This window comes from Ranitomeya imitator, chromosome 3, assembly GCF_032444005.1.
Source record: "Ranitomeya imitator isolate aRanImi1 chromosome 3, aRanImi1.pri, whole genome shotgun sequence".
NCBI lineage: Eukaryota > Metazoa > Chordata > Amphibia > Anura > Dendrobatidae > Ranitomeya > Ranitomeya imitator.
This window is the reverse complement of record NC_091284.1, coordinates 11827254-11854385: the sequence shown is the minus strand read 5'-3', so window position 1 is coordinate 11854385 and position 27132 is coordinate 11827254. Positions and strand designations below refer to the sequence as shown.

The following is a 27132-nucleotide window of genomic DNA, read 5'->3' as shown; positions in this document are numbered from 1 at the left end:
TCTGAAAAACACCCATGGAGTCAAAATCGTCACTTCACCTGTAGATACATTTACAAAGGGTTATAATTTCCAAACTGGGGTCACTTGAGGGGGGATTCTGCTTTTCTAGCACTTAGGGGCTCTCTATATGGAATCTGCAAACTATTCTAGGAAAATCTACGTTCCAGGAGGCAAACAGCGTTCTGTCCCTCCCCAGTCTCTCCGTGTGGCTAAGTAGTACTGCACAACCGCATATAAGATAATGCCACGTTCAGTGGAAATTGTGGTACAAATTCTGTGCTATTTTTACCCATGACCCAGTATGAAAATGTAAAACTTTGGGCTAACACACAATCTTGGAGGTAAAAATATAAATTATTTTATCTTCACTGGCCAATGCTATAAAAGTTTGTGACACCTTTGGTGTCAATATGATCACTGCAGCCCTAGATTAATTCATTGAGAGGTGTAGTTTGTAAAATGGGGTCACTTATGGGGGGTTCTGCTGTGTTGGCACCTCAGGAGCTCTGGCAATGTGACATGGCACCCTCAAACAAGTGCTGCAAAATCTGCACTTTAATATGGCATTTCTTCCCTTCTGAGCTTTGCACTGTGCCTCAAAAGAAGTTTTCGATGACATATGGGGTATCAACAAACAGGGCCGGCGTCAGCACCCGGCATACCCGGGCAAGTGCCGGGGCCCTGGCGAGACAGGGGGGCCCATTCAGGGCCGGCATTAGGGGCAGGCAGGTGCTAGTGCCTAGGGCCCCCGCTCCCCCAGGGACCCTCAGCTAGCGGCACATCACGCAGCTGCTATGGGTCCCCTGTGAGGCAGGGGGGCCCGCCTGTCCCAAGCGCCAACTCCCCACCGCCGCTTTGAACTTTACCGGCGTCTGCCGGTAAAGTTCAAAGCAAATGATGGAGGAGAGAGCGTCACCTGATGCTCCCTCTCCCATCATTCCCCACTCTGCCTCTGACACTGCCGCTGCGGATGCGCGATGACATCATCGTGCACTCGCTGTGTGTCAGGCAGTGCAGCGGCAGCAGCCGAGACTGGAGCAGGGAGGGAGCAGCGCTGCAAGGGAACATTGAGAGGTGAGGAGTGTTTTTTTTTTGTAACTGTAACAGTGAGTACTGGTCCTGGACTATGGGGCCATTCTTCGGGGGAGGGGGGCTGTGCTGTATGCTACATGTCTGTGCTATATACTTCATGGCTGTTCTATATACTACGTGGGCTGTGCTATATACTACGTCGACCGTGTTATATACTACGTGGGCTGTTATATGCTACGTGGGCTGTGCTATATACTACATGGCTGTTCTATATACTACGTGGGCTGTGTTATATAATATGTGGCTGTGCTATATACTATATGGGCTGTTATATGCTACGTGGGCTGTGCTACAGTATATACTGCATGGCTGTTCTATATACTACGTGGGCTGTGTTATATAATATGTGGCTGTGCTATATACTATATGGGCTGTTATATGCTATGTGGGCTGTGCTATATACTACATGGCTGTTCTATATACTACGTGGGCTGTGTTATATAATATGTGGCTGTGCTATATACTATACACTATATGGGCTGTTATATGCTACGTGGGCTGTGCTATATACTACATGGCTGTTCTATATACTGCGTGAGCTGTGTTATATAATATGTGGCTGTGCTATATACTATATGGGCTGTTATATGCTACGTGGGCTGTTATATACTACATGGCTGTGTTATATGCTACGTGGCTGTGCTATATATTACGTGGGCTGTGTTATATACTACATGGCTGTGTTATATGCGATCATGAATCGTGGTATGTGTTAAAGGGGGGCCCACTGAAACTCTTTCGCCCGGGGCCCTCAAAAACCTGGAGCCGGCTCTGTCAACAAACTCAGGAGAAGTTGCACAACAAATTTGGGGGTCCATTTTCTCCTGTTACCCTTGTGAAAATACAAAATTTGGAGCTAAAAAAGATTTTTGCAGGAAAAATTTGATTTTTTTTTTTTTATTATTCACGGCTTAACGTTTTAAACTTCTGTGAAGCGCCTGGGGGTTCAAGCTGCTTAATACATATCTAGATAAGTTCTTTAGGGGCTCTAGTTTACAAAATGTCACTTCTTGGAGGTTTCCACTGTTTAGGCAGAGCAGGGGCTCTCCAAATATGACATGGCGTCCGCTACTTATGCCAGCAAATTTTACTGTCAGAAAGTGAAATGGTGCTCCTTCCCTTCAGAGCCGGGCTGTGCGCCCAAACAGTAGATTTCCCCCACATATGAGGTGTTGGCATCAGGAGAAATTGCTTATCCTTGCGAAAGAAAAAAAAAATTAGGTTTAAAAAAATTTTTTTTGTGAAAGAAAAGTAAATGTTTATTTTTTTCTTTCTACATTCCAAAAATTCCTGTGAAGCACCTGAGGGGTTAATAAACTTTGAATGTAGTTTTGAGCACCTTGAGGGCTGCAGTTTTTAGAATGGTGTCACTCTTAGGTATTTTCTGTCATATAGGCTCCTCAAAGTCACTTCAAATATGAGGTGGTCCCTAAAAAAAATGGTTTTGCAAAGTTTGTTGTGAAGACTGCCCGAGTCTTCCACCGTCCATCTGAACGTAGTGTAAGACGAGTAACAGGACGAGTAACTCATCCTCTGACCCACATTGACCTGGAATAGCCAGAGTGACCTTATAATGACCTTCAGTGACCAGTTATCTGTTATTGGACCGATTCTATGAATTCTTCGCACAGATTGTGGCTCGTGACCGTCCGCCGGAGCAGAAAGCTTCTCTCAAGGTAAAGCTGCTGTAGGGGAAAGGTACTACCAGAAACCAGACTCCAGGTGATCATGAATGGTCCTGTGCTGGGACTTGTAGCTCCACAGCAGTTCTCTGCTCTCAGCTGCCCACTCTCAGTGCAGCGCCCCCTGTGTCTGCTCCTCGTCTCTGCGGTCATGATGCACTGTACCAGTGATGACGACTGGATGTAATGACAGCAGAGATGATTCATGCGGTTTCTGTAACCGCAGCTCCACGTCCTATTATTAGAAGACAGAGCGAGTGCAGCAGAGATAAGAAGAGCTGCCCCTCAGCCTGATGTCTCCGGGGGTCCTACACACAGGTAACACAGGGAGCAGGTACAGCAGGGGTTAATATCAGGGGTATGGGGTGCAGAGTCCTGGTATATGGCACATATAGGGGGCCACATTCACATACAGAACGTTTTCTTACTCTTCGGTCACCGGCGCTCAGATTTTACACGACCAATTTTATTTTTCAGTGATGAGATTTTCGGATTTTTCGGGGTCCGCAGCTCCGTGATCGATTTCCATTAATTGTTAAGGGGTAAACAGGGGAGAATAACAGTGTATTGAAACTGGTGATAAAATATCGTTTATTGCTAATTCCACCATTGTGTCCCGATGACAATTTACTATAGAAAACTTCATATTTTTTCTTTTAACCCTTTGAGAACACGGTCAGTTTTGTTTTTTCACTTAGTTTTTTCCTCGTCACCATATTTTTTATTTTCCGTCCACATCACAGTACTGAGGCTCATTTACTTCGAGATGAATTGTAGTTTTAATTAAAAAAATTAACTTTATCAAATAATGAACTAAAAAATGGGAAAACATTCTAAATTCGGGGAAAGTGCAGGGAAGCAGCAATGTCGCCATTGTTTCTGGGGTTTTGTTTTCATGATATTCACTTTGCAGCAAAAACGACCTGGAAACTTTGTTGTACTGTGTGTTGGTACAAATATGATAGAAATGTGCGCAGTCCCAGCAGATGATCTCCACGCCCGTCACATCCACGGATCAGTCACTTCTCGCCCCTTTCCTACCACTATCGGTGAGAATTACCCAGGTGATCTGTTCCTCCATCGCTGACTTTCTCCGTGTCACATATTGTGGTACATGGTGATGAGGGCTCGGCGGCCTCAGACCTCACATACATGAAGAAGACACAGGATGTGGAGGTTGTGGGCAGCAGCGCATCCTGTCCACTGCGGAGCAGCGCTCGGGGGCCGGGGACAAGAGACGAAGCCGATTCTACAGGATCCCAATAAGGAAGGAAATGGGGAAGAAGCTCAGGATCCTCGTGTGACACAAGCGGCTGGACACCAGGATTAGATGGCGATAGTTGGGTTTAGGGTCTCGTCTAGTGGGAGAGGGGGATGTGAAGAACGACGAGCGATAAATCTGCTGGACTTGTGGTTTTGTAGACTCTTATATGAAGGAGGAAGAGAAGATTTTCTATATTTCCTGTTAGTAACAATTATGTAGTTACAATCACAGTTATGAGCGCAACAATGGATCACAAAGGAGCTGAGCACCGCCATCCAGTGCTCAAATAATACTGTAAATAGCGCTCAGTAATACTGTATATAGTGCTCAGTAATACCATGTACAGTGCTCAGAAATACAGTATACAGTGCTCACTACTACTGTATACAGTGCTTAGTAATACCGTATACAGTGCTTAGTAATACCATGTATGGTTCTCAGTAATACTGTATACAATGTAGCAAAAATAGTGGAGGAACTAAGATGGTCTTTGGTCTTTATATATATATATATATATATATATATATATATATATATATATATATATATATATATAATTTCCAAATTGGGGAAAACCCCAAATAAACCCTCACTAGAACACCATAAAATTGAACTCTTATTTCTATTGATTAAAATAAACTATACACAAAGGGTATAAAACTTTTTGTTCTTAATCTGTCTTGAAAGTCTGCAGCTATTTTCTGCAGTATTCCTGCTAATTTATATTTATAAAGTGTATAGCACCCGGTATGCTAATACATATTAGCATAAAAGAGCAACACAATTTAAGCCCCTGATGACACCGCTAGCACAGTGAAACATGTTGGGGGGACGCTGGTTTTAAAATTTGCCCTTATTTGCTCTTTTTTCTAATAACCAGATGAGGGAAAGCTGATCGCTGCAGGCTGGTGTTATTGTTCTGGGAAGGAGCCAATATCCATAAAGGTTCCCAGCCTATTAATATCAGCCTGCAGCTGTCTAATTTGCCTTAGCTGGTTATTAAAAATAGAGAGTCCCTACAAAAAATAACATGAGGTACACCTTATTCCTCATAACCACCTAAGGCTAAATAGACAGCTGTGGCTGATATTCATAGACTGGTAAGGGGCCATGGATGTTGGCTCCCTCCCAGAATAATAAGACAAGCCCACAGCCGCCCAAGAAATGGTGCATCCACTAGATGTGCGAATTCTGGCACTTAGCCTCAACTCTTCCTGTTTTCCCTGGTGCTTTGGGAAGCGGGTGTCACGCTCGGGTGCTGGTAAGTCCGGCAGATGGCGCAACATACACCAATGACAGGATGGAATAGGGAGAGGAAGGTTCTAACAGTAGGGAACGAGGGATAGGGCACCTCCTGACTCTAACCTGTGCCTGTCCATAATCTCCCCTAACGCCCTATGTGGGTCCTTCCCCATGCCACCATCATGTGCCTTATCCCTGATTGTCACCTCAATATACCCTGACTCATGAAGAGTGCCTATACGCAAGTTTATATTATCTACAACTTGGGTCAAACTCCTCTGGCTGAGAGGAACAAAGTCAATTGCACAAATAGGAATTGGCTCACCAGTGTCTTACCGATTAGACCATGGGTCTGAACAAAGCAATAATCCACCAAACTGACTCCAGCTTCACTATCCACAAGGACCAGTATAGTTTCTGCTTCCCCACCAACCACTACTTCAGCAAAAATGGTGAACTGAGTCGAAAAACTGAAAGAAATGTACACACCCTGGTCATCCTCCACACAACCAGGGGAACGCGGCTTTTGTGATGGAGTACCAATTTTGGCGTGAGATTGGCAAGACATTAATATAATGATCAGTCAGACCACAGAAAAAATATGCCACCGTCCCACGGTGATCCTCAGGCAACCTAGTTTGAGAAGAGACTCCTCTAACCTGCATGAGTACGTCCATCTGCACCTGTGTGTCCTCCTCCCCAGGAAGAATAACAGGGGGTAGAGTTGGTGCATGTCTCTCCCTGAGGCTTCTATCCACCTCAATACAGATGACAGCGTGTGAGCCAGCAGCTCTGAGCGGCAGTAAAAAGCTTACCGCCGGTCACAGGCGTCGACTGATGAGAATACGACTCTCTACTGAGTACATCAAAAAAATTCCCAATAATTAACCACAAGGCACTTCAACAATACATACCCACAAAAAAGACCTACAATAAAGTAGTCAAAATGAAGCGAACCAAATTATTAAAATAACCATATTTATTGAAAACACATTTTGTGTATAAAAATGACAGACAGAAAACATAATCCAAGATATTCAACAGGAGGGACTCCGGACAGTGTACCCAGTTTAATATTAAAGATAGTAAATATATAGCTCCGACCAAAATATCATATGCTATAATACTCCCTTAGCCATAATATATGCATTTGAGACATTCTCAGGGATAAAATTCGTACCTAGACTTAATGAACAGGGACCTAGAGCTTGAGAGGGAAGGGTAAAACCGCAGGCACAGAGCACAACACAACGCTATACCACAAATTAGTAAATGACACTTGACACATTCAGAGAATTATTCCTGTCCACACAAAGGGCCCGGAACACCACGGACCAATGTGCTGAAAACCAACAGTGTCCGTAAAGTAGCATGAATTCAAGGTTCCATTACCGGTCAGCAGCGCTGTGATAAAGTGCCGATGTCTGCGGGAATACCCAGGACTGCCACGGAGACCCTCCTCACCCCCTCGGTGAGGAGGGGGCCGGGGACAAGAGATGAAGCCGATTCTACAAGATCCCAATAAGGAAGGAAATGGGGAAGAAGCTCGGGATCCTTGTGCGACACGAGCGGCTGGACGCCAGGATTAGATGGCGATAGTTGGGTTTAGGGTCTCGTCTAGTGGGAGAGGGGGATGTGAAGAGCGACGAGCGATAAATCTGCTGGACTTGTGGTTTTGTAGACTCTTATATGAAGGAGGAAGAGAAGATTTCCTATATTTCCTGCTAGTAACAATTATAAATCAGATGTAGTCACAATCACAGTCATGAGCGCAACAATGGATCACAAAGGAGCTGAGCACCGCCATCCATTGCTCAAATAATACCGTAAATAGCGCTCAGTAATACTGTATATAGTGCACAGTAATACCATATACAGTGCTTAGTAGTGCCGTATACAGTGCTCAGTACTACTGTATACAGTGCTTAGTAATATCGCTTATGGTTCTCAGTTATACTGTATACAATGTAGCAAAAATAGTGGAGGAACTAAGATGGTCTTTGGAGGGAGATATATATATATATAATTTCCAAATTGGGGAAAACCCCAAATAAACCCTCACTAGAACACCATAAAATTGAACTCTTATTTCTATTGATTAAAATAAACTATACACAAAGGGTATAAAACTTTTTGTTCTTAATCTGTCTCGAAAGTCTGCAGCTATTTTATGCAGTATTCCTGCTAATTTATATTTATAAAGTGTATAGCACCCGGTATGCTAATACATATTAGCATAAAAGAGCAACACAATTTAAGCCCCTGATGACACCGCTAGCACAGTGAAACATGTTGGGGGGACGCTGGTTTTAAAATTTGCCCTTATTTGCTCTTTTTTCTAATAACCAGATGAGGGAAAGCTGATCGCTGCAGGCTGGTGTTATTGTTCTGGGAAGGAGCCAATATCCATAAAGGTTCCCAGCCTATTAATATCAGCCTGCAGCTGTCTAATTTGCCTTAGCTGGTTATTAAAAATAGAGAGTCCCTACAAAAAATAACATGAGGTACACCTTATTCCTCATAACCACCTAAGGCTAAATAGACAGCTGTGGCTGATATTCATAGACTGGTAAGGGGCCATGGATGTTGGCTCCCTCCCAGAATAATAAGACAAGCCCACAGCCGCCCAAGAAATGGTGCATCCACTAGATGTGCGAATTCTGGCACTTAGCCTCAACTCTTCCTGTTTTCCCTGGTGCTTTGGGAAGCGGGTGTCACGCTCGGGTGCTGGTAAGTCCGGCAGATGGCGCAACATACACCAATGACAGGATGGAATAGGGAGAGGAAGGTTCTAACAGTAGGGAACGAGGGATAGGGCACCTCCTGACTCTAACCTGTGCCTGTCCATAATCTCCCCTAACGCCCTATGTGGGTCCTTCCCCATGCCACCATCATGTGCCTTATCCCTGATTGTCACCTCAATATACCCTGACTCATGAAGAGTGCCTATACGCAAGTTTATATTATCTACAACTTGGGTCAAACTCCTCTGGCTGAGAGGAACAAAGTCAATTGCACAAATAGGAATTGGCTCACCAGTGTCTTACCGATTAGACCATGGGTCTGAACAAAGCAATAATCCACCAAACTGACTCCAGCTTCACTATCCACAAGGACCAGTATAGTTTCTGCTTCCCCACCAACCACTACTTCAGCAAAAATGGTGAACTGAGTCGAAAAACTGAAAGAAATGTACACACCCTGGTCATCCTCCACACAACCAGGGGAACGCGGCTTTTGTGATGGAGTACCAATTTTGGCGTGAGATTGGCAAGACATTAATATAATGATCAGTCAAAAACAAAAAATGACATGAGGTACACCTTATTCCTCATAACAAGCTAAGGCTAAATAGACAGCTGTGGCTGATATTCATAGACTGGTAAGGGGCCATGGATGTTGGCTCCCTCCCAGAATAATAAGATAAGCCCACAGCCGCCCAAGAAATGGTGCATCCACTAGATGTGCGAATTCTGGCACACTGTTGTGAATTCCGCTCTTGGGCTCCCTCCGGTGGTTTTAAGTGGCACTTTTGTGAGTTCTGCTCTTCGGCTCCCTCTAGTGGTTTTAAGTGGAATGGCTGCTCCTTGGATTTAGCAGTCTGCAGCTGCTTCCACTGATTGTCTTTCTGCTCGGCTATTTATGCCTGGCTCTTCCCTTCAGCCAGTGCCACTTGTCAATGGTTCCTGGTTGGATTCACATCTCTCTTGGATTTCCCTGATATCCTGACCAGTTCAGCAAAGATAAGTCCTTTCTTTGCTCTTTTCTGTCCACATGTTGTGGACTTATTCGTTCTGTGCATTCTATGTTTTGTCCAGCTTGTCAGTATGGATTAATTCAGTTAAGCTGGAAGCTCTGGGAAGCAGATTTACCCTCCACACCTTTAGTCAGGTGTGGAGATTTTTGTAAACTCTGTGTGGATTTTTGTAGTTTTTAATACTAACCGCACAGTATTCCGTCCTGTCCTATCTATCTAGCTAGACTGGCCTCCTGTGCTACATCCTGGTTTCATTCTACGTATGTCTTTTCCCTCTCCACTCACAGTCATTACTTGTGGGGGGCTATCTATCCTTTGGGGATTTTCTCTGAGGCAAGATAGTTTTCCTGTTTCTATCTTTAGGGGTAGTTAGTTCTCAGGCTGTGACGAGGTGCCTAGGGAGTGACAGGAGCATCCCACGGCTACTTCTAGTGTTGTGTTGAGCTTAGGGACTGCGGTCAGTACAGGTACCACCTCCTTCAGAGCTCGTCCCATGTTGCTCCTAAACCACCAGTTCATAACACACTTAGCCTCAACTCTTCCTGTTTTCCCTGGTGCTTTGGGAAGCGGGTGTCACGCTCGGGTGCTGGTAAGTCCGGCGGATGGCGCAACATACACCAATGACGGGGTGGAATAGGGAGAGGAATGTCCTAACAGTAGGGAACGAGGGATGGGGCACCTCCTGACTCTAACCTGTGCCTGTCCATAATCTCCCCTAACGCCCTATGTGGGTCCTTCCCCACGCCACTATCTCGTGCCTTATCCCTGATTGTCACCTCAATATACCCTGACTCATGAAGAGTCCCTATACGCAAGTTTATATTATCTACAACTTGGGTCAAATAGCACAAATTGGAATGTGTCTTACCGATCAGACCATGGATCTGAACAAAGCAATAATCCACCAAACTGACTCCAGGCTCCACTATCCACAAGGACCGGTATAGTTTCAGCTTCCCCACCAACCACTACTTCAGCCAAAATGGTGAACTGAGTCGAAAAACTGGAGGAAATGTACACACCCTGGTCATCCTCCACACAACCAGGGGAACGCGGCTTTTGTGATGGAGTACCAATTTTGGCGTGAGATTGGCAGACATTAATATAATGATCAGTCAGACCACAGAAAAAATATGCCACCATCCCACGGTGAACCTCAGGCAACCTAGTTTGAGAAGAGACTCCTAACCTGCATGGGTTCGTCCATCTACACCTGTGTGTCCTTCTCCCTAGGAAGAATAACGGGGTAGGGTCGGTGTATGTCTCTCCCTGAGGCTTCTATCCACCTCAATACAGATGACAGCGTGTGAGCCAGCAGCTCTGACCGGCAGTAAAAAGCTTACCGCCGGTCACAGGCGTTGACTGATGAGAATACGACTCATCAGAGTACGCCTGGTCTCGCTGATAGCGGCGAGAGCAGATGAGGCTGATGTGAATATTCATGTGCAATAAATAAATAATAAAAGCAAATGGCGTGGGCTCCCCTCTATTTCTGATAATCATTGCAGGTAAAGCTGAGAGTTTCGGGCTGCAGCCGCCAGTTGTCAGCTTTAATTTGGCTGGTTATCAAAAATAGAGGGGCCCTCACGCCATATTTTTTTTATTATTTAAATAAATATTTTTTAAAAAACGGCATAGGGTCCCCTCCATTTTTGACTTTTTGACTGTTCTTCTCATGTGTCTACACAGGTATCCTCTTTATCCTAGCTGGACTACCACTCTCATCGGAAAAAGTCTATGTGCAGACAGGTTCAGACATCACCGACTGTGGCATGAAATGTACTCATACTGATGGTAACATTAGGTTGTACAAAGAATGTGAAGGTAAAAACATGATCCTGATAACTCTGTGGTGTCATCGCCTCATAACCCAGAAGGAAAATGAACCCCGACTCCACCTGGACACGAGAAGTGGATGCTGGACCTTGAGAGACGCCTGGAAGAACGACTCCTGTGTGTACAACGTCACACTTTACAGGAGTCAGGAGACATTTCTGCTCTCCACACAAATCATTGTACTGGGTAAGATTTGATATTGACCACAGAGCTAGCGATCTACACCCCTCACCGAGACCCAGGTCCATGACTGGTGGTGACCAACTTTCTCCTGATACTTCCAGATCCAGTTCTAATCTCCAACATCACCAGTAACAGCAGCCGGCCGGGTCAGGACATCGCTGTGAGTGTCCAGTTCTATGGAGAGGAGACGGTTGTGACCTGGGAGGTGGACGGGGGGCTTCTCCCTGACCGATACCGACTGATAGATGATAATAGGACGGTGATTATCCCGAGAGCCCAGAGAGACGACGCCGAGAGGAGACTCCGTGTCCGGATCACAAACCCAGTCAGTGAGCAGACTGGGGAATACCAGCTGGAGGTTACAGGTAAGAAGATATTAGCTAAGCGGAGCGAGGTACTCCTTTTAGGAAAACTCCTTATAGAAATGGAGAATCACTCTACCTTCCACCACTAACAAATGACTAAAACCAAAGCGCTGATTTTTATTAGATCAAGTTTACCCCCACATACCTTCCTTTGGCGGGCTCACATGGAGGCTGGTTGTGGAATCTGCTAGGCCATTTAGAAGTCTACGATATCCCCAACTTTCAAGATATCTTTGCCTCTGGAGGTCCCAGGCAGGAGATATTGTCATCATGCTTCCTATCACGATTTTACCTTTCTATAGAGATGAAACATGGCATGGAAAGCATAATTCATCATTAATTTACTACGACGCTGAAAATATATCTCCCATAAATATTGATTGATGCAAACCTAAATATTCATCATTGGCTCCAGCGAGTCTGAGATAATTCTTTTGAACAGAGGAAGTTGATTCTTTTCAATAGCGGACCCCCTGTACTTCTCTGCCTCTCCGTATACGAATCCCAGGCTTGTTGACTGGTTCTAATCAGAATCCCCCAAGATCTGGTAATTCTTAATTACATGTTCACAACAGAAGGTCCTGCTTCAATGGAGATTAAAGTGTCTGCTCTTTCTCATTTACCCAGTTATAATTAATCCCATTTGTTCAATATGAGGGTGATAGGTTCCCTCTCTGGAGATGTCTTTATGGATTATGTAGCTCCATCCTTCTATGCCCCGTGTACTGGAGATTATTGGCGTGGGGTATTGCTGGGGCAGGTGATCTGACATATAACATGGGTACACATCTTACTCCAATCTCTGCTATACTTTGTGTTTCTCCGGTTTTAGTCTCAGGATCTTCTCAGCAGATGTACCTGATTACGATGGCCTCTGTTTTTGCTGTTAAACTCCTTTTCCTCCTATCTATGGTGAGTATAAATCTTCCTCTTTTGTCTCCTTGAAATTTGTCTTCGCTTATTTGCTCACCTATTTTTCTTTTCTTTCTCGCTGGTCACTTTATAGAAATAAATCTAGAAATCGATCTTTAAAACTAAGACCCCCGACGTTTCCCACAGCAGACCCTGATGTGAGATTCTCAAATATTAGTAAATGTTATTAATCATATGTATTAGTTCATGGGTCGTTCTGGGGGTTGTGTGACTGGATCATTACAGATAATGGAGAACAAGAAGCCGACATAAGACCTTGATCAGTGTCTTTACTATTTTCTTCTGTCCGGGGTCACATTGGTCAGACCCTCGATTTAGAAATCAACAGCAAAACCGATCTGTTTGGCATCAGCTTTTAATATGGGGAAATCTCTTTATTCCCAGTACTGATAAAACCTCTGATATTCATCTTAGGGGGCTACAGACTGTGGACTCGGGTTTCCTCATTGTATACATTGGCTCTGTGGGGGGTGCTGTGTGAATCCTGTTTTCGGAGCTTAAACCATCGTGTGATGCCGCCTAGTGATGTTAATAATAATAATAATTTTATTTCTATAGGGTGAACATATTCTGCAATACCTTACAATAAGCAGGGACATTAAAGACATCACAAAGTAACGAATACTTCACCAGTTACAGGAGGAATGAGGGTCCGGCTGCTCCAAGCTACAGTCTATGAGGAAATAGGGGGGACACAATAGGCAAATAGTGCTTGTCATGTACGGTCCAGCCATCATTATAATAAATGGGCATTTCAAATAAACTGCATGATCCGGTCACCGGCCAGTATCTGTATCTGTACATGTATGATCCGGTCACCAGCCAGTATCTGTATATGTACATGTATGATCCGGTCACCAGCCAGTATCTGTATATGTACATGTATGATCCGGTCACCAGCCAGTATCTGTATATGTACATGTATGATCCGGTCACCGGCCAGTATCTGTATATGTACATGTATGATCCGGTCATCAGCCAGTATCTGTATATGTACATGTATGATCCGGTCACCGGTCAGTATCTGTATATGTACATGTATGATCCGGTCACCAGCCAGTATCTGTATATGTACATGTATGATCCGGTCACCGGCCAGTATCTGTATATGTACATGTATGATCCGGTCATCAGCCAGTATCTGTATATGTACATGTATGATCCGGTCACCGGTCAGTATCTGTATATGTACTTGTATGATCCGATCACCGGCCAATATCTGTATATGTACTTGTATGATCCGGTCACCGGTCAGTATCTGTATATGTACTTGTATGATCCGATCACCGGCCAATATCTGTATATGTACTTGTATGATCCGGTCACCGGCCAGTATCTGTATCTGTACTTGTATGATCCGATCACCGGCCAATATCTGTATATGTACATGTATGATCCGGTCACCGGTCAGTATCTGTATATGTACTTGTATGATCCGGTCACCGGCCAGTATCTGTATCTGTACTTGTATGATCCGATCACCGGCCAGTATCTGTGTATGTACATGTATGATCCGGTCACCGGTCAGTATCTGTATATGTACTTGTATGATCCGGTCACCGGCCAGTATCTGTATCTGTACATGTATGATTCGGTCACCGTCCAGTAGCTGTATATGTACATGTATGATCCGGTCACCGGCCAGTATCTGTATATGTACATGTATGATCCGGTCACCGGCCAGTATCTGCATATGTACATGTATGATCCGGTCACCGGCCAGTATCTGTACATGTATGATTCGGTCACCGTCCAGTATCTGTGTATGTACATGTATGATCCGGTCACCGGCCAGTATCTGTGTATGTACATGTATGATCTGCTCACCGGCCAGTATCTGTATATGTACATGTATGATCCGGTCACCGGCCAGTATCTGTGTATGTACATGTATGATCTGCTCACCGGCCAGTATCTGCATATATACATGTATGATCCGGTCACTGGCCAGTATCTGCATATGTACATGTATGATCTGGTAACCGGCCAGTATGTGTATATGTACATGTATGATCCGGTCATCGGCCAGTACGTGTATATGTACATGTATGATCCGGTCACCGGACAGTATCTGTATCTGTACATGTATGATCCGGTCATCAGCCAGTATCTGTATATGTACATGTATGATCCGGTCAACAGCCAGTATCTGTATATGTACATGTATGACCCGATCACCGGCCAGTATCTGTATATTTACATGTATGATCCGATCACCGGCCACTATCTGTATATGTACATGTATGATCCGGTCACCGGCCAGTATCTGTATATGTACATGTATGATCCGGTCACCGGCCAGTATCTGTATATGTACATGTATGATCCGGTCACCGGCCAGTATCTGTATACACTATGTTCCAAATTATTATGCAAATTACATTTTTATCGGATTTTCCTAAATGGTTGGTGCAAATGACAGCCAGCCTAATAAAAGTAATCAACCGTTAGAGTATACATCGAATTTTATTGGAGAAACCTCCCAATGATAACAGTATAATCTCCAAAATGAATAAAAACTTAAAATGCACTGTTCCAAATTATTATGCACAGTAGAATTTATAAACATTCGATATGTTTTAAAGAACTGAAAATGCTCATTTGTGGAATTCGCAGCATTAACAGGTCACATTCACTGAACAAAAAAGCTATTTAACTCCAAAACATCCCAACAGGCCACGTTACATGTTAGCATAGGACCCCTTCTTTGATATCACCTTCACAGTTCTTGCATCCATTGAACTTGTATGATTTTGGAGAGCCTCTGCTTGTACGTCTTTGCATGAAGTCAGAATCGCCTCCCAGAGCTGCTGTGTTGATGTGATCGGCCTCCCACCCTCATAGATCTTTTGCTTGATGATACTCCAAAGGTTCTCTATAGGGTTGAGGTCAGGGGAAGATGGTGGCCACACCATGAGTTTATCTCCTTTTATGCCCATAGCAGCCAATGACTCAGAGGTATCCTTTGCAGCATGAGATGGTGCATTGTCATGGATGATGATGATTTTGCTCCTGAAAGCACGTTTCTGCCTTTAGACCATGGAAGAAAGTTGTCAGTCAGAATCTCTATATACTTTGCAGAGGTCATTTTCACACCTTCAGGAACCTTAACCCCTTTCTGCCATTAGACGTACTATTGCGTCCATGTGGGGTGGGCTTTACTTCCCAAGGACGCAATAGTACGTCATGTGCGATCGGCAGCGCTCACGGGGGGAGCGCCGCCGATCGCGGCCGGGTGTCAGCTGTTTATCGCAGCTGACATCCGGCACTATGTGCCAGGAGCGGTCACGGACCGCCCCCGGCACATTAACCCCCGGCACACCGCGATCAAAGATGATCGCGATGTGCCGGCGGTACAGGGAAGCACCGCGCAGGGAGGGGGCTCCCTGCGGGCTTCCCTGAGCCCCCCGCAGCAACGCGATGTGATCGCGTTGCTGCGAGGGTCTCACCTCCCTCCCTGCTCCCTCCAGCCCCGGATCCAAGATGGCCGCGGATCCGGGTCCTGCAGGGAGGGAGGTGGCTTCACAGAGCCTGCTCAGAGCAGGCACTGTGAAGCAGCCTGCACTCCTATCAGATCAGTGATCTGACAGAGTGCTGTGCAAACTGTCAGATCACTGATCTGTGATGTCCCCCCCTGGGACAAAGTAAAAAAGTAAAAAAAAAAATTTCAAATGTGTAAAAAAAAATAAAAAAAAATATTCCAAAATAATGAAAAAAAAAATAAAAATATTATTCCCATAAATACATTTCTTTATCTAAATAAAAAAAACAAAACAATAAAAGTACACATATTTAGTATCGCCGCGTCCGTAACGGCCCGACCTATAAAACTGGCCCACTAGTTAACCCCTTCAGTAAACACCGTAAGAAAAAAAAAAAAAAAACGAGGCAAAAAACAACGCTTGATAATCATACCGCCGAACAAAAAGTGGAATAACACGCGATCAAAAAGACAGATATAACTAACCATGGTACCGCTGAAAACGTCATCTTGTCCCGCAAAAAACGAGCCGCCATACAGCATCATCAGCAAAAAAATAAAAAAGTTATAGTCCTGAGAATAAAGCGATGCAAAAATAATTATTTTTTCTATAAAATAGTTTTTATCGTATAAAAGCGCCAAAACATAAAAAAATGATATAAATGAGGTGTCGCTGTAATCGTACTGACCCGAAGAATAAAACTGCTTCATCAATTTTACCAAACGCGGAACGGTATAAACGCCTCCCCCAAAAGAAATTCATGAATAGCTGGTTTTTGGTCATTCTGCCTCACAAAAATCGGAATAAAAAGCGATCAAAAAATGTCACGTGCCCGAAAATGTTACCAATAAAAACATCAACTCGTCCCGCAAAAACCAAGACCTCACATGACTCTGTGGACCAGAATATAGAAAAATTATAGCTCTCAAAATGTGGTAACGCAAAAAATATTTTTTGCAATAAAAAGCGTCTTTCAGTGTGTGACGGCTGCCAATCATAAAAATCCGCTAAAAAACCCGCTATAAAAGTAAATCAAACCCCCCTTCATCACCCCCTTAGTTAGGGAAAAATAAAAAAAATGTATTTATTTCCATTTTCCCATTAGGGCTAGGGTTAGAGTTAGGGCTAGGGTTAGGGCTAGGGTTAGGGCTAGGGTTAGGGCTAGGGTTAGGGCTAGGGTTAGGGCTAGGGTTAGGGCTAGGGTTAGGGTTAGGGCTAGGGTTAGGGCTAAGGTTAGGGCTAGGGTTAGGGCTAGGGTTAGGGTTAGGGCTAGGGTTAGGGCTAGGGTTAGGGTTAGGGCTAGGGTTAGGGCTAGGGCTAGGGTTAGGGCTAGGGCTACAGTTTGGGTTGGGGCTAAAGTTACAGTTAGGGTTTAGATTACATTTACGGTTGGGAATAGGGTTGGGATTAGGGTTAGGGGTGTGTCAGGGTTAGAGGTGTGGTTAGGGTTACTGTTGGGATTAGGGTTAGGGATGTGTTTGGATTAGGGTTTCAGTTATAATTGGGGGGTTTCCACTGTTTAGGCACATCAGGGGCTCTCCAAACGCGACATGGCGTCTGATCTCAATTCCAGCCAATTCTGCGTTGAAAAAGTAAAACAGTGCTTCTTCCCTTCCGAGCTCTCCCGTGTGCCCAAGCAGGGGTTTACCCCAACATATGGGGTATCAGCGTACTCAGGACAAATAGGACAACAACTTTTGGGGTCCAATTTCTCCTGCTACCCTTGGGAAAATACAAAACTCGGGGCTAAAACATATTTTTTGTGGGAAAAAAAAGATTTTTTATTTTCACGGCTCTGCGTTATAAACTGTAGTGAAACACTTGGGGGTTCAAAGTTCTCACAACACATCTAGATTAGTTCCCTGGGGGGTCTAGTTTCCAATATGGGGTCACTTGTGGGGGGTTTCTACTGTTTAGGTACATTAGGGGTTCTGCAAATGCAATGTGACGTCTGCAGACCATTCCATCTAAGTCTGCATTCCAAATGGCGCTCCTTCCCTTCCGAGCTCTGCCATGCGCTCAAACGTTGGTTTCCCCCAACATACGGGGTATCAGCGTACTCAGGACAAATTGGACAACAACTTTTGGGGTCGAATTTCTCCTCTTACCCTCGGGAAAATACAAAACTGGGGGCTAAAAAATAATTTTGGGGGGAAAGATTTTTTTTTTTAATTTTCACGGCTCTGCGTTACAAACTGTAGTGAAACACTTGGGGGTTCAAAGCTATCACAACACATCTAGATGAGTTCCTTAGGGGGTCTAGTTTCCAAAATGGTGTCACTTGTGGGAGGTTTCTACTGTTTAGGTACATTAGGGGCTCTGCAAATGCAATGTGACACCTGCAGACCATTCCATCTAAGTCCTCATTCCAAATGGAGCTCCTTCCCTTCCGAGCCCTCCCATGCGCCCAAACAGTGGTTCCCCCCCACATATGGGGTATCAGCGCACTCAGGACAAATTGGACAACAAATTGTGGGGTCGAATTTCTCCTTTTACCCTCGGAAAAATACAAAACTGGGGGCTAAAAAATAATTTTTGTGGGAAAAAATTTTTGTTTTATTTTTACGGCTCTCCATTATAAACTTCTGTGAAGCCCTTGGTGGGTCAAAGCGCTCAGCACACATCTAGATAAGTTCCTAAGGGGGTCTACTTTCCAAAATGGTGTCACTTGTGGGGGGTTTCTACTGTTTAGGTACATTAGGGGCTCTGCAAACGCAATGTGACACCTGCAGACCATTCCATCTAAGTCTGCATTCAAATGGCACTCCTTCCCTTCTGAGCCCTCCCATGTGCCCAAACAGTGGTTCCCCCCACATATGGTGTATCATCGCACTCAGGACAAATTGGGCAACAAATTTTGGGGTCCAATTTCTCCTGTTACCCTCAGGAAAATACAAAACTGGGGGCTAAAAAAATAATTTTTGTGGGAAAAAAATTTTGTTTTATTTTTACGGCTCTGCATTATAAACTTCTGTGAAGCACTTGGTGGGTCAAAGTGCTCACCACACCTCTAGATAAGTTCCTTAGGGGGTCTACTTTCCAAAATGGTGTCATTTGTGGGGGGTTTCAATGTTTAGGCACATCAGTGGCTCTTCAAACGCAACATGGCGTCCCATCTCAATTCCTGTCAATTTTGCTTTGAAAAGTCAAACGGCGCTCCTTCCCTTCCGAGCTCTCCCATCCACCCAAACAGTGGTTTACCCCCACATATGGGGTATCCGCGTACTCAGGACAAATTGTACAACAACTTTTGGGGTCCAATTTCTTCTCTTACCCTTGGGAAAATAAAAAATTGGGGGCAAAAAGATAATTTTTGTGAAAAAATATGATTTTTTATTTTTACGGTTCTACATTATAAACTTCTGTGAAGCACTTGGTGGGTCAAAGTGCTCACCACACCTCTAGATAAGTTCCTTAGGAGGTCTACTTTCCAAAATGGTGTCACTTGTGGGGGGTTTCAATGTTTAGGCACATCAGTGGCTCTTCAAACGCAACATGATGTCCCATCTCAATTGCTGTCAATTTTGCATTGAAAAGTCAAACGGCGCTCCTTCCCTTCCGAGCTCTCCCATCCGCCCAAACAGTGGTTTACCCCCACATATGGGCTATCAGCGTACTCAGGACAAATTGTACAACAACTTTTGGGGTCCAATTTCTTCTCTTACCCTTGGGAAAATAAAAAATTGGGGGCGAAAAGATAATTTTTGTGAAAAAATATGATTTTTTATTTTTACGGTTCTACATTATAAACTTCTGTGAAGCACTTGTTGGGTCAAAGTGCTCACCACACCTCTAGATAAGTTCCTTAGGGGGTCTACTTTCCAAAATGGTGTCACTTGTGGGGGGTTTCAATGTTTAGCCACATCAGGGGCTCTCCAAACGAAACATGGCGTCCCATCTCAATTCCAGTCAATTTTGCATTGAAAAGTCAAATGGCACTCCTTCGCTTCCGAGCTCTGCCATGCGCCCAAACAGTGGTTTACCCCCACATGTGGGGTATTGGCATACTCAGGACAAATTGTACAACAATGTTTGGGGTCCATTTTCTCCTGTTACCCTTGGTAAAATAAAACAAATTGGAGCTGAATTACATTTTTTGTGAAAAAAAGTTAAATGTTCATTTTTATTTAAACATTCAAAAAATTCCTGTGAAGCACCAGAAGGGTTAATAAACTTCTTGAATATGGTTTTGAGCACCTTGAGGGGTGTAGTTTTTAGAATGGTGTCACACTTGGGTATTTTCTATCATATAGACCCCTCAAAATGACTTCAAATGAGATGTGGTCCCTAAAATAAAATGGTGTTGTAGATATGAGAAATTGCTGGTCAACTTTTAACCCTTATAACTCCCTAACAAAAAAAAATTTTGGTTCCAAAATTGTGCTGATGTAAAGTAGACATGTGGGAAATGTTACTTATTAAGTATTTTGTGTGACATATCTCTGTGATTTAATTGCATAAAAATTCAAAGTTGGAAAATTGCGAAATTTTCATAATTTTCGCCAAATTTCCGTTTTTTTCACAAATAAACGCAGGTACTATCAAATAATTTTTACCATTGTCATGAAGTACAATATGTCACGAGAAAACAATGTCAGAATCACCAGGATCCATTGAAGCGTTCCAGAGTTATAACCTCATAAAGGGACAGTGGTCAGAATTGTAAAAATTGGCCCGGTCATTAACGTGCAAACCACCCTTGGGGGTAAAGGGGTTAAAGGGCCCTACCAGCTGTTTCTCAATGATTCCGGCCCAAAACATGACTCCTCCACCTCCTTGCTGACGTTGCAGCCTTGTTGGGACATGGTGGCCATCCACTACTCCATCCATTTGGACCATACAGGGTTACTCAACACCTATCAGTAAACAAGACTGTTGGAAAATAGTCTTCATGTATGTGTGGGCCCAATGCAACCATTTCTGCTTGTGAACACTGTTTAAGGGTGACCGAATAGTAGGTTTACGCACCACAGCAAGCTTTTGAAGGATCCTACACCTTGAGGTTCGAGGGACTCTAGAGGGACCAGCAGCTTCAAATATCTGTTTGCTGGTTTGTAATGGCTTTTTAGCACCTGCTCTCCTAATCTGATGAACTTGCCTGGCAGAAATCTTCCTCATTATGCCTTTATCAGCACAAACATCTGTGCTCAGATACAGCCACAAATCTCTTAACAGTACGATGATCACCCTTAAGTTTTTGGAAAATTTCTAATGTTTTCATCCCTAGACCAAGGCATTGCACTATTTGATGCTTTTCAGCAGCAGAGAGATCCTTTTTCTTTCCCATGTTACTTGAAAACTGTGACCTGCTTAATAATGTGGAACAACATTTTTAAGTAGTTTTCCTTTAATTAGAATCACCTGGAAAACGAATTATCACATGTGCTTAAGATTGATTTCAGTGATCCATTGAGCCCTGAGACACAACACCATCCATGAGTTTATTTGAAAAACAAAACAATTAAATCTTTATGACACTTAAATCCAATTTGCATAATAATTTGGAACACAGTGTATGTACATGTATGATCCGGTCACCGGCCAGTATCTGTACATGTATGATTCGGTCACCGTCCAGTATCTGTATATGTACATGTATGATCCGGTCACCGGCCAGTATCTGTATATGTACATGTATAATCCGGTCACCGGCCAGTATCTGTGTATGTACATGTATGATCTGCTCACCGGCCAGTATCTGCGTATATACATGTATGATCCGGTCACTGGCCAGTATCTGCATATGTACATGTATGATCTGGTAACCGGCCAGTATGTGTATATGTACATGTATGATCCGGTCATCGGCCAGTATGTGTATATGTACATGTATGATCCGGTCACCGGCCAGTTTCTGTATCTGTACATGTATGATCCGGTCATCAGCCAGTATCTGTATATGTACATGTATGATCCGGTCAACAGCCAGTATCTGTATATGTACATGTATGACCCGATCACCGACCAGTATCTGTATATGTACATGTATGATCCGGTCACCGGCCAGTATCTGTATCTGTACATGTATGATCCGGTCACCGGCCAGTATCTGTATATGTACACAGGGCCGGCTCCAGGTTTTTGAGGGCCCCGGGCGAAAGAGTCTCAGTGGGTCCCCCCTTTAACACATACTCCGATTCATGATCGCATATAAACACAGCCATGTAGTATATAACACTGCCCATGTAGTATATAGCAGCCCACGTAGTATATAGCACAGCCCACGTAGTATATAGCAGCGCAGCCCATGTAGTATATAGCAGCGCAGCCACATAGTATATAGCAGCGCAGCCCACATAGTATATAGCAGCGCACACCACGTAGTATATAGCAGCGCAGCCCACGTAGTATATAGCAGCGCAGCCCACGTAGTATATAGCAGCGCAGCCCACGTAGTATATAGCAGCGCAGCCCACGTAGTATATAGCAGCGCCACTCACTCAGGCACTGGTAGGACTAGGAGCTCCTCCTGAATCTGCCTCATAACTTCAGCAGCACGGCAGCCAGCCAGGGGCGGAGATCAGAGCAGAGAACGTGCTCTCTCTGCCCACAAACAATGTCATATTGGCTGCCTTCTCTTAACCCCTATGTGCGCCTGCCTGGCTGCACTCACTGAGTGAGAAGATGCTTGTGTCAGAGCTGGCACATAGGGGTTAAGAGAACGCAGCCAGCAGTGACTTTGTGGGCGGAGAAAGCATGTTATCTCCTGCTCTGCTCTCCCAGCTGTATCTATGACAGCGTGAGTGGGCCCCCCTCTCTCCCCAGGGCCCCGACATTTGCCCGGTGCGCCGGGTGCTGACGCCGGCCCTGTATGTACATGTATGATCCGGTCACTGGCCAGTATCTGTATATGTACATGTATGATCCGGTCACCTGCCAGTATCTGTATATGTACATGTATAATTTGGTCACCGGCCAGTATCTGTATATGTACATGTATGACCTGGTCACCAGTATCTGTATATGTACATGTATGACCTGGTCACCAGTATCTGTATATCTACATGTATGACCCGGTCACCAGTATCTGTATATGTACATGTATGACCTGGTCACCAGTATCTGTATATGTACATGTATGACCCGGTCACCAGTATCTGTATATGTTCATGTATGACTCGGTCACCAGTATCTGTATATGTACATGTATGACCCGGTCACCAGTATGTGTGTATATGTACATGTAAGATCCGGTCATCAGCCAGTATCTGTATATGTACATGTATGATCCGGTTACCAGCCAGTATCTGTATATGTACATGTATGACCCGGTTACCAGCCAGTATCTGTAAATTGGAGAGAACCAAGAGAGAACAATGTCCTTGAGGCTGGTAGAGTGGAGCATAATGAAGAGGAGATCATTAGAGACTTTAGTGAGGGCAGTTTCAGTGTGAAAGGGTCAAGAAGGGAGTGAGCTGAAAAAAAAAATGGTGGATTAGCCAAGAGTGGATCAAACATTTCAGGAGTTAAGAAAAGAAGGGGAGATTGGAGACAGGTCTGTAGTTAGCAGCGCAGTTCTGGTCGAGGGATGTTTTTTTTTAAATAAAGGGGTTATGATGGTGTGCTGGAATGAAAAGGGAAAGATACCGGAAGAAAGAGAGAGGTTAAATATTTTAGTTAAGTAGGTAGTGACAACAGGGAGAATGGTTTGAAGAGTCTAACAGTGCGGACTTCAAAGGAACGAACCATAAGTGAGAGTATCGGGGGTGTAACCTGGAAAGCACATTGTGATGAAAGGAGCAGACCAAGACCTCCACCTTGTAGCCCCCATACGATAGAGAAGCAGCGACGGAGGTGTTCAACTGCTGGATCCAGGTTTCAGTGAGAGCCAGAAGGTTAAGGAGATTAGAAAGGAAGAAGTCGTGAATGTATGGGAGTTTGTTGCACACTGACCTGGTATTCCAGAGGGCACAATTAAAAAAGACAGGAGAAGTTGAGCACTGAATGTTAATAAGATTAGCAGGGTTTCTATATGCAGAAGGAAGAGAGTTATAAATACTAGTGGAAGGAGGACCTGTGGTTAGTGGATGGTTTGTTGTAATTGAGAAAATGTCAATAGGGCCTGAGCGTTGTACATGGGAGAGGGAAGAAAAGAGGGACTTATGTATGTGGAGAGAGTGCGCACGATGTGTTCAAGGGTGGTAAATGCAAAAGAGAGTAGCAGCTAGAACAAAGATTAAGCAAAGAAATATGGAAAATAAATAATGTAGTTAATGTAGTACAACTGAACAAAAAGCATGTTTGTTTGCGTATCTGGCATAGATTACCTGTCTCATGCCCTGTTGAACTGTCCTGTTAAACCACAACACGCTTTGAAAATATTGCACGATGAATATTGCACAAGTTGCAATGTTGTTGCGCTATTCAGCGCAGTAGAGACAGAATCTTGTGCTGCCGCCATTTACGGCCCGTCCAGAACTAGAGACCGACAATCAGAGGAGCCTTTTTGTGCTGATTCTTCCCCGTGGACGAATCTGACCTATTATATAACTAACGATAAAGATCGACAGTTCTCAGCATTGCTGCTCCGAGGGCTCAGATAACATAACTGAGGCGTCTGTGCCGGCTTCAGGATATTCCAGGCTCCTCTCTACTTACTGATGAGTTGTATCCTGATGTTACTCATCCCATGACTCCATCATATGATGTCCGGTGACCGGGGACCCCTTGAGCTTGAGCAGCCCGGACCCTGGTACCTTAATCCTCCTTGACTGCATTCAACTCTAAATTCACTTAAATCATCTTCAAAATTCAGAACCCAGACCTGAGACCCTAATCTTAAGACCTCCTTAGGGCGCCCCACAACTATTACTTGGGGGGCAGTGGTTACCTGAGTTTCCTGATAGATGACCAGTCCTTCCCGGTACAACATGGCAGCCAGCGCCTGGTAGTCTTCTAATAAGATGTGGAGGCCGAGGAGGAGACGGCAGGTGCTCAGCGCTGACGTCAGCCATACTGTCTTGTCGGATTTCTCTCTGTACTGCGCTCTGTGCTGACGGCTCTCCTCTTCTCTTTAGGGTCTGCTGTCCGGCTGCTCCTCTCTGGAGATGTTCTGCTTCCAGAAAAATCTATAGGATTGAAAAACCACCATCTTCAGTTCATAGGAAGTTATTCCTTGTATTGGCTTATTCCTTAACCTCTTCCCTTTGCAGCCAATTTTTGTTTTTGCATTTTTGTTTTATCCTCCCGTTCTTCTAAAGAGCCATCATTTTGTTATGTTTCCGTTGACCGCCGTATGAGGTTTAGTTTTTTGCGGGACGAGTTTTAGCTTTAAATGACATAATTCCCTTTACTATATAATGTAATGAAAACAGAAAAGAAGTCTAAGTGCAGTGAAACATGACATAAATGCACTTCTACCACTGCTCTTTCAGCTTCTATGATGTAGTAAATATGATCTGGTAACGATTCTCTACGTTAGTGCGAATCCGGCGGTACCAAACCTGTGTATACTGATACATATATTTATTATTAAGAGTGGTGGGAAAAAAATCAGATTTTTTTTTTAATGGTTTATTTGACCATACTCAGTTATTCCTATTTTTTAGTTTTTCCTTTGATTAAGTCATGACCCGGCTTGTTTTTTTTTTCCCCGGTGATCGGATGCTTTTATTTATGTCACTTTGGTACATACAATGTTGTGATCACTTTTTATTCCCGTTTTTGCTGAGGTTCTATTTTATTTTTGCTTCATGGTGTTTAATCATTTTATATTTTTGTAGGCCAGACTTTCCCTGATGCGCCAATAACAATTATATTCATGTATTTCAATCTTCTTAATATCTTTAAATGTAATTGGGGAAAGGTCGGGGACCTGGAATTTTATGTGGTTTTGTTACAGTTTTTTTTTAATTTTTTTTACTTTTTTCTTCACGTTTCAGTTTAGGTTTTAGTTCACTTAGGAGCCTTCAGCTTGGAGTCATCTGATCACTTTTTTTATGCTGTTTACCAAGTAGTTTAAATAAAGCACATTATTAGGTGGGTTGTTACAATTATGATGTTTGTGAGTATTTTTTAATACTTGTAACAAGATAAACTTTTATTTTTGTATTTTTTGGCCCCAAATGTTATTAATATACTTTATTGAACTGTAAATAAAAAAATAAATAAAATAAAAACTACATGAAAGTAAAAGTGCATTAAGACATTCTGAATGTAATAAAGTAGTTCCCAGCTGATAGCACTAGAGGGCGCTGTAGCAGAATGAATAATGGCGGCATATAGGAGATCCCCTCCATATTACAGCGGTTATTGAGGATTATACAGATACTAGATGGTGGCCCGATCCTAACGCATCGGGTATTCTAGAATATGCATGTCCAGATATAATGGAGATCAGGAGTCAGTGATGGTCTCTCTTATACACAATGAGCTCTGAGCGTCTGACATCGTACAAGAGCCGACTCCTCCATAATAAACTGATATAATGTGATGTCCGATCCCGGATGGAGATAATGTAATGTTCTGTATGTATGAGGAATAATCCCTGGTGGTCTAGTGTCTTATACAGGGGTACGCAGCACTCATATCGCTCAGGGTGTGGGGTCCGTGGCTTGTAAATCCAATAGATGTAATCGGATCGGATCCTGGGGGAACCGATCTGTAGAAATCTTGTAGAGAAGCCCGGAGGTAATACTCTCATCATCTCCTTCATAGTTATATGGAAACTGAGGAGGGTGGGGCTTAGTCAGGGGGAGCGGCTTGACCTAACTTGTCTATTGTAGATAGCACAGAGGGGAGAGGCTCCTGCTGCAGTCAGGTATCTGATTAATAAGTAGTCAGGGTCTGAGAAGAGGAGATACTAAGTTGGTAAGTCTGTCACTTACCAACCTCAGCTCCCTCAGTCCCCGTGGGTGAATACTCTCCAGCCGGGGCTTTATCAACAGCTCAGTCGCAGCCGTACGTCTTCTTGTGATAAACAGTTAGTGATATTCGGCGTGAACCTTGATCTCTGCGCTGCTGAATGATATCGGCACCGGCCGCTCATCGTAGAACGGAGAAGTACGGGGTTAATATCTCCGCCGTACCTTTCACCTGTACAGTTATTCACCTTTTAGGTGCACATGTCATCAGTTTTTTTTTTATTTTTTGCATTATTATTTATATAACATTTCTTGACATTTATTTTACTACTAGATGGTGGCCCGATTCTAACGCATCGGGTATTCTAGAATATGTATGTTCACGTAGTATATTGCCCAGCCACCTAGTATATTGCCCAGTGACGTAGTATATTGCCCAGCCACGTAGTATACAGCACAGCCACATAGTATATTGGCCAGTCACGTAGTATATT

General features: G+C 43.9%; 1 protein-coding gene across 1 annotated transcript; it reads left to right on the top strand.

Annotated features, from left to right (window-relative positions):
* Nucleotides 1-3021: 3021 nt before the first annotated feature.
* LOC138671890 (uncharacterized) lies at nucleotides 3022-25893 on the top strand. Its single transcript, XM_069760017.1, has 5 exons — nucleotides 3022-3092; nucleotides 10727-11059; nucleotides 11158-11421; nucleotides 12254-12333; nucleotides 24854-25893. Exons 1-5 carry the CDS (start codon nucleotides 3068-3070, stop codon nucleotides 24908-24910), a joined length of 759 nt encoding a protein of 252 aa, XP_069616118.1. The 5' UTR covers nucleotides 3022-3067; the 3' UTR covers nucleotides 24911-25893.
* Nucleotides 25894-27132: the final 1239 nt, after the last annotated feature.